Below are 8,071 nucleotides of genomic sequence, written 5' to 3'. Positions count from 1 at the left end.
CCGTGTTAGCCAGGATGGTCTCGATCTCCTGACCTCGTGATCCACCCGTCTCAGCCTCCCAAAGTGCTGGGATTACAGGCTTGAGCCACCGTGCCTGGCCCCAACTAGGTTTATATAATAAGTCAAAGTCCAACAATGTTCACAGAATCTTCACCAGAACTAGATTCCATCTCAAAATATGTCTTTGCTCTTCCCTAACAAGCAATTCTTCATGTGTTAAAGTTTTAGATTGCAGCAATTCAGTCACACCTCCAGGCTCCATTTATAATTTTAGTTCTCTTGGCATCTACAGTTACTCCTTCCACTAAAGAATTGGACCCCTCAAAGTTATCCATAAGGATTCCAACCAACTTCTGAACTCCTGGTAATGTTCATATTTTGGCCTCCTCCCAAGAATCATGAATACTCTTTTTGTTTGTTTGTTTTTGAGACAGGGTCTGTCTCTGTCACCCAGGCTGGAGTACGATGGCACAATCACCGCTCACTGCAGCTTCAGTCTCCTAGGGTTCTAGTGATCTTCCCATCTCAGCCTCCTAAGTAGCTGAGAGTACAAATGCATGCCACCATTCCTGGCTAACATTTTATAGAGACAGGGTTTCGCCATGTTGCCCAGGCTGGTCTCAAATTCCTGGCCTCAAGTAATCTGCTCGCCTTGGCCTCCCAAAGTGCTAGAATTACAGACATGAGCTACCGCTATGTATTTTCTTAATGGTATCTAGAATGGTGAATCCTTTCAAAAGGTTTTCAGTTTACTTCATCCAAATTCGTCAGGGGAATCCCTATCTATGGCAGGTCTAGTCTTATAAAATGTTTCTTTATTCTTTCTTTTCATTTTGAGACAGAGTCTCACTCTGTCACGACCCATGCTAAAGTACAGTGGCTCAATCTCAGCTCACTGCAACCTCCGCTTCCCAGGTTCAAGCGATCCTCCCACCTCAGCCTCCTGAGTGGCTAGGATTACAGGCGTGTGTCACCATGCCGGGCTATTTTTTTGTATTTTTAATAGAGATGGGGTTTCACCATGTTGGCCAGGCTAGTCTGAAACTCCTGACCGCAACTGATCTGCCTGCCTCGGCCTCCCAAAATGCTGAGATTGCAGGTGTGAGCCACCACACCAGGCCATAAAATGTTTCTTAAATAATAAATAAATAATATAATTAATTAATAAATTACTCTCTGATCCATGGGCTGCAGAATGGATACTGTATAACAAGCAGGAAAATATTAACTTCCTTGCTTGTACATCTCCATCAGAACTCTTGGGTGGCTGGTGCATTATCAATGAGCAGTAACATTTTGAAACACATCTTGCCTGGTGTGGAGGTTCACACTTAAAATCCCAGCACTTTGGGAGGCCGAGGCGGGTGGATCACCTGAGGTCAGGAGTTCGAGATCAGCCTGGCCAACATGGTGAAACCCCCCCGTCTGTACTAAAAATTCAAACTGGGCCAGGTGCGGTGGCTCATGCCTGTAATCCCAGCACTTTGGGAGGCCGAGGCGGGCGGATCATGAGGTCAGGAGTTCGAGATCAGCCTGGCCAACATGGTGAAACCCCCCCGTCTGTACTAAAAATTCAAACTGGGCCAGGTGCGGTGGCTCATGCCTGTAATCCCAGCACTTTGGGAGACCAAGGTGGGTGAATCACCTGAGGTTAGGAGTTTGAGACCAGCCTGGTCAACATGGTGAAACCTCATCTCTACTAAAGATACAAAAATATTAGCCAGGCATGGTGGCACACACCTGTAATCCCAGTTACTTGGAAGGCTGAGGCAGGAGAATGGCTTGAACTCAGGAGGTGGAGGTTGCAGTGAGCCAAGATGGGGCCACTGCACTTCTGCCTCGGCGACAGAGGCAGACTCTGTCTCAAAAAAAATTCAAACTGCCTTCTTGACATCTCAAGCATCTCAGTAATGAACACATCCAAAATCACTCTTGATTTTTATTCTTGATTTCATCTCTATTGTAAAAAGACATACAAGCTAACAAGACAAAATAAACCTAACACTAGATATTAGATACTCATAAGCATAAGATTCCATCCGTAACAGCAATGCAAAAAGTAAAACCCTTAGAATAAATGTAAGAAGCATATAATAACATGACAAACACTTGAACATACTTCTGAAGGACATGAAAGACTTGAATAAACACACTCTTGTTCCAAGATAGGGGAAATTACAGGATTTCAATTTTCCTACATCAATCTATAATACAATCCCAAAGAAAATGGGCTCTTTCCCCTAAGAAACAGGAAGCCAATTCTGGTGTCTGCACAGAAAAAACAAATAGATAAGGATAACTGAAAGAATTCTGAGGACAGATCTTAAATATTTATGTATTGATAAAGTTAGTGACCAGGCTGACCAAAATGGTAAAACCCCATCTCTACTAAAAATACAAAAATTAGCTGGGTGTGGTGGCACACGCCTATAATCCCAGCTACTCAGGAGACTGAGGCAGGAGAATCACTTGAACCCGGGACGCAGAGGTTGCAGTGAGCCGAGATGGTGCCACTGCACTTCCAGTCTGGCAACAGAGCGGGACTGCGTCTCAAAAAAAAAAAGAAAGAAAAAAGAAAAAAAAAGATAAAAGTTAGTGAGTAGACAGACATGCAAATTAATGGAACAGAATAAAGTCTAAAACTAGATATATACAGGGGAATTTAATATGATAAAGGTAGCATAAAGAGTGCAAAGGCAAGTAGAAACACACAGAGAAGAAAACTTGAACTGACCCAATATCTCAAAAAAATTCCAAAGAAAAAAAAAGAAAGAACAGAAATCATAGGATTAAAAACGTGAGGAGGCTGAATGTGGTGGCTACCAACACAGCTACTCAAGAGGGTCGCTTAAGCCCAGGAGGATAAAGCTGCAATGAACCATGATCATACCACTTGCCACTACACACCAGCTTCAGCACAGGATGAGATCAAGTCTCTCAAACAAAACAAAACAAAGAATTTTTTAAAATACTTCATGATGGAGGGAAATACTTTGCAGTGTGCCATCAATCCCAGATGCACAATAAAAGAGAATGATTTCAACTACATGAAAATAAAAAATTACTGCATCATAAAACATCCCATAAATGAATTAAAAATAAACAGTAAAATGGGAGAAAATACATGCACCCAATATCATAGTCAAAGGCTTGTTTCCTTAATGTATAAAAAATCCTGTAAAGTAGAAAAAAGCCAGACAGTTTACAAAAAACACAAATGATTCGGCTGGGCATGGTGGCTCACTCCTGTAATCCCAGCACTTTGGGAGGCCGAGGTGGGTGGATCACAAGGTCAGTTCGAGACCAGCCTGACCAACATAGTGAAACCTCGTCTCTACTAAAAATATAAAAATCAGCCAGTCATGGTGGTGCGCTCCTGTAATCCCAGCTACTCAGGAGGCTGAGGCAGGAGAATCGCTTGAACCCGGGAGGCAGAGGTTGCAGTGAGCTGAGATTGCATCACTGCATTCCAGCCTGGGCGACAGAGCGAGACTCCATCTCAAAAATAAATATATAAATAAATAACTCTTGAGGAAAAAGAAAAAAAGGCCAGTTGTGGTGGCTCAAACCTGTAATCCCAGCACTTTGGGAGGCCAAGGTAGGAGAACCACTTGAACCCAGGAATTTAAGACCAGCCTGGGCAACACAGCAAGACGTCATCTCTACAAGTAACTAAAAGAAATATATATGCCAGTCATTTGGTGGCATGCACCTGTGTCCCCAACTACTTGGGAAGCTAAGGTGGGAGGATCACTTGAGTCCAGGAAGTCGAGGCTGCAGTGAGCCATCATCATGCCACTGCACTCCAGCCTGGGCTATAAAGAGAGACCACACAGCTCAAAAAAAAAAAAAAAAAAAAAGATGGCTCAAATGCCATAAAAAAAAGTACAAAAACATGCTGAGACATTAATGATAAAAATTCATATAACAGGCTGAGCGCGGCAGCTCACACTTGTAAACCCAGCACTCTGGAAAGCTGAGTTGGGTGGATCACCTGAGATCAGGAGTTCAAGAACAGCCTGACCAACATAGTGAAACCCTGTCTCTACAAAAAATACAAAATTAGCCGGGCGTGGTGGCACATGCCTGTTATCCCAGCTATTTGGGAGGCTGAGGCGGGAGAATTGCTTGAACCCAGGAGGCAGAGATTACAGTAAGCCGAGATCGTGCCATTGCACAGTAGCCTGAGTGACAAGAGGAAAAAAATTCATATAATAAAATAAAAATAAAAAGTACAGAATAAAACAATGATTTTTTTTTTTTTGAGACAGTCTTACTCTGTCACCAAGCTGGAGTGCACCTGTGCGATCTCAGCTCACTGCAACCTCCACCTCCTGGGTTCAAACAATTCTTGTGCCTCAGTCTCCCACGTAGCTGGGATTACAGGCACGCACCACCACAACCATCTAATTTTTATATTTTTGTATTTTTAGTAGAGAGGGGGTTTTACCACATTGTCCAAGATGGTCTTGATCTCCTGACTTGTGATCCACCCACCTCAGCCTCCCAAAGTGCTGGGAATACAGGCGTGAGCCACCACGCCCGGCCCAATGAGATAAATTTTTTAGTGAAAGATGTTAACATAATCATAACATAAATACTGATTAATGATTTATTTTAAATTGTGATATAAATTTGTTGGGGACTAGAGGAGGAAGTAATTTGTAGAAAGATATGTAGGAGAGCTAAGTTCTTACCTACCGTAGTAGTAGCAAAATCAGTAACACCTAAAACTGCTCAATCAAGAAACTATAGTATAAGCATTTTATTTAGAAATGTGGAGGTATGGCCAGGCGTGGCGGCTCATGCCTGTAATCCCTGCACTTTGGGATGCCTAGGCGCGCAGATCACGAGGTCAAGAGTTCAAGACCAGCCTGTCCAACATGGTGAAACCCCATCTCTACTAAAAATACAAAAATTAGCCAGGTGTGGGATGCCTATAATCCCAGCTACTCAGGAGGCTGAGGCAGGAGAATTGCTTGAATCCAGGAGGCAGAGGTTGCAGTGAGCCAAGATTGCGCCACTGCACTCCAGCCTGGGCGACAGAGTGAGACTCTGTCTCAAAAAAAAAAAGATACGTAGAGGTATATATCAAAAGAAATACTACAAAATTAGAAAGTTTCTTCTGGGGAGAAAGTCTTTCAGATTTCTCACTTTAGTAGGCCTTTTGGAATGATTTGATTTTTTTTTAAGCTACAATCATAAATTTGACTTTTTTTTAAAAAAAAAAAAAAGGTTATGAACGTGATAAGGAACCTACCTTAACTGCCATGAAGAGCTCTTCAAGCTGTGCCATTTGCTCAGGTGAGAGCTGTAAGCAAACAGAAAGACTCAAGTGAACTATGGAACCTGTATAAAAACTAGAGAGACAGAAATCTTGCCTTTAAGAAATCACATACCTGCAGAGCTAGAATAGAGGTGACACTCACTGCCATTGTTTGCATCTTGGGGTTTTCATGCTTACAGAGCCATCTCATGACAAACTTGGCAGCATCAAACCTGAAAAGCAGTATTTATTTTTCTCACAACCATATAGAAAGTTTGTGAAACTACACAGAAGAAATCATTTGGCATTCCCCGAGTAATTCTATAACAAAAATAGTCTTGGACTTTTAAATCCTCAGCTATGAAAACCAAGAGCATTTGGCAGAGAGACCAGGCAGGGGATAGGAGAGTATGCAAATAAGAACATGAGCAAAATACACAGAATTTACATAAAGATGAGCAAATCTAAGAAAAAATGTATTTATCATCCAGTTTCTGCTACGATGGGTCTGAAAAAGAAAGGGAGTTTCCAGAGTGGTAGCAATTTGTAATCTGAGTAGCAGACAATGCTAAAATGCTGCAGCAAACATCACTCAGTTACAAAGTGACTGAGCCTAAACCTTGTATTCACAAATCAGGGGCTTTGCTCTTGTTAGCTCGTGCCTCATTTCTCTGCTCTTTTGTCAGCTATTATAAATGTTTTAAAACTTGTGAATCTGAGAGACTGCTAAGGCCTCAAGGGAAATCCTTCTGGAATGGCTAGGATGATGATGATTTTCTAAATAATTAAAAAGTAAATTACTATTAAAATAATAATTACATAACAAAATGAATAAATTACTAATATTCTTTTTCTTTTTTTTCTTTCTTTCTTTCTTTTTTTTTTGAGATGGAGTCTCGCTCTGTCGCCCAGGATGGAGTGCAATGGTGCGATCTTGGCTCACTGCAACTTCTGCCTCCGGGGTTCAAGCGATTCTCCTGCCTCAGCCGGCCAAGTAGCTGGGACTACAGGCGCACGCCACCACGCCCAGCTAATTTTTGTATTTTTAGTGGAGATGGGGTTTCACCATGTTGGCCAGTGTGGTCTCGATCTCCTGACCTCGTGATCCACCCGCCTCGGCCTCCCAAAGTGCTGGGATTACAGGCGTGACCCACTGCACCCGGCCTATTACTAATATTCTTTAGAATAGCCTGTACTTTACAGACACTATCGTATCTAATGCTGGTAAGAGCCATTATTTAACAAATGAGGAAACTTACAAGCAAAGATAATGAAAGGGCTAGATCTTAAGTCCAAGTATGTTTGGCTCTCGGAACCTGTTCTTACCCACTATCCTGTACTGGAATCACTTCAAGAGACATTTTCAATTAGGGTACTTCTAATCACTTCTATGTGGAAGAAGCTCAACAGAACCTTCTCTCCAAACACCTTATCTCAGCCTTAATCAGGCCCCTGCATTTAATAACCAAAGGCCAACACCCCAATCAAATGACCAAGTCTTATACTTGCCTGTCAAACGGAACATCCACAAGAATCCTGGAATTGGTTAAGGAGAGAAGACAATTCTTCTGTAACTTTTAGAGAATAAAGAAAAATAATTTTGAACAAAGGTAACATTCCATTCTAAACAAAGATCTATGTATTTGGGAGTATTACTAGTGAGCTTTTCTTACTGAGAGCTCACTGTGTACCTGTCCCTATCCACAATTTTCATTTAATGCTGTAACTGATGACTGCCATGCAAGAATGAAGACTGAGTAGGATTTTCCAACTTTAAAAATAAGGTAGAAATAAATGAGGAAAACCTACTTCCTAATTGTATTTTTTAAAAAATCAATTCCCTTTACAAAGTACACATTTGAATTAGATTTCACAAATGTATACCCCTGTGTAGCCACTGCTACAATCAAGATACAATACTTCTATCACCCCAGAGAGTTCCACTGTCCCCTCTTCCAGTCAATCTCAACCCTGTAACCCTATCCTTGGAAAATTGCAGTCATTATAGATTAGTTTTTTTAAGGTGTTATGCAAATGGAATCATGTGGTTCTGCTCTTTTGAGTTTGGCCTGTTTTGCTCAGCATATAACATTTTGAGTGTCATCTACACTGCAGATATCAGTACTTCATCTCTGTGTGTGCCAACCAGTGTTTCCCTAAATAGATTTGTTACAATGTATCTATTCACCTGTTGCTGGACATTTGGTACATTTCTAGTTTTTGGCAATAAATAAAGGTACCATGAACATTGATGTAAATATCTTTATATGGATACATGCTTTCATTTATCTTCAATAAATACCTAGGGGTGGAATGACTAGGTAGTTTATAAAGTGTATATTTAACTTCTAAAGAAACTACCAAACTGTTCAAATCCTTTGATCATTTTTATAACTGGTTTATTTGTACTGTATTAACAAGCTGAGTTCTTTAGATACTCTGAATGAAGTCGATTCTCATATATATAAAATGAACATGTTTCCCAGTCCATCATTTACCTTGTCATTTTAAAAATGTGTGTTGCGGGGGTGGGGGCCGGGCATGGTGGCTCACTCCTGTAATCCCAGCACTTTGGGAGGCCAAGGTAGGTGGATCACCTGAGGTCAGCAGTTCGAAACCAGCCTGGCCAACATGGTGAAACGGCATCTATACTGAAAATACAAAATCAGCCAGGCATGGTGGCGTGCACCTGTAATCCCAGCTACTCAAGAGGCTGAGGCAGGAGGCAGAGGTTGCAGTGAGCCAAGATCATGCCACTGCACTCCAGCCTGGGCAACAGAGTGAGACTTCATCTCAAAAAAAATA

General features: G+C 41.6%; 1 protein-coding gene across 1 annotated transcript in view; it reads right to left on the bottom strand.

Moving 5' to 3' along the window:
* Positions 1-8,071, bottom strand: part of ZYG11A (zyg-11 family member A, cell cycle regulator) — a 55,599-nt gene that overhangs the window by 19,587 nt on the left and 27,941 nt on the right. Inside the window, exons 6-8 of the mRNA XM_011926375.1 lie at positions 6,776-6,840; positions 5,400-5,499; positions 5,261-5,311 (exon numbers count right to left, since the gene is read on the bottom strand). Of these exons, the coding sequence (XP_011781765.1) occupies positions 5,261-5,311; positions 5,400-5,499; positions 6,776-6,840 (216 nt within the window). The remainder of the gene's footprint in view (positions 1-5,260; positions 5,312-5,399; positions 5,500-6,775; positions 6,841-8,071) is intronic.

Source organism: Colobus angolensis, unplaced genomic scaffold, assembly GCF_000951035.1.
Source record: "Colobus angolensis palliatus isolate OR3802 unplaced genomic scaffold, Cang.pa_1.0 Scaffold68, whole genome shotgun sequence".
Classification (NCBI taxonomy): domain Eukaryota; kingdom Metazoa; phylum Chordata; class Mammalia; order Primates; family Cercopithecidae; genus Colobus; species Colobus angolensis.
Note: the sequence above shows the minus strand (reverse complement) of the source record. Positions and strands in the feature narration are given on the sequence as shown.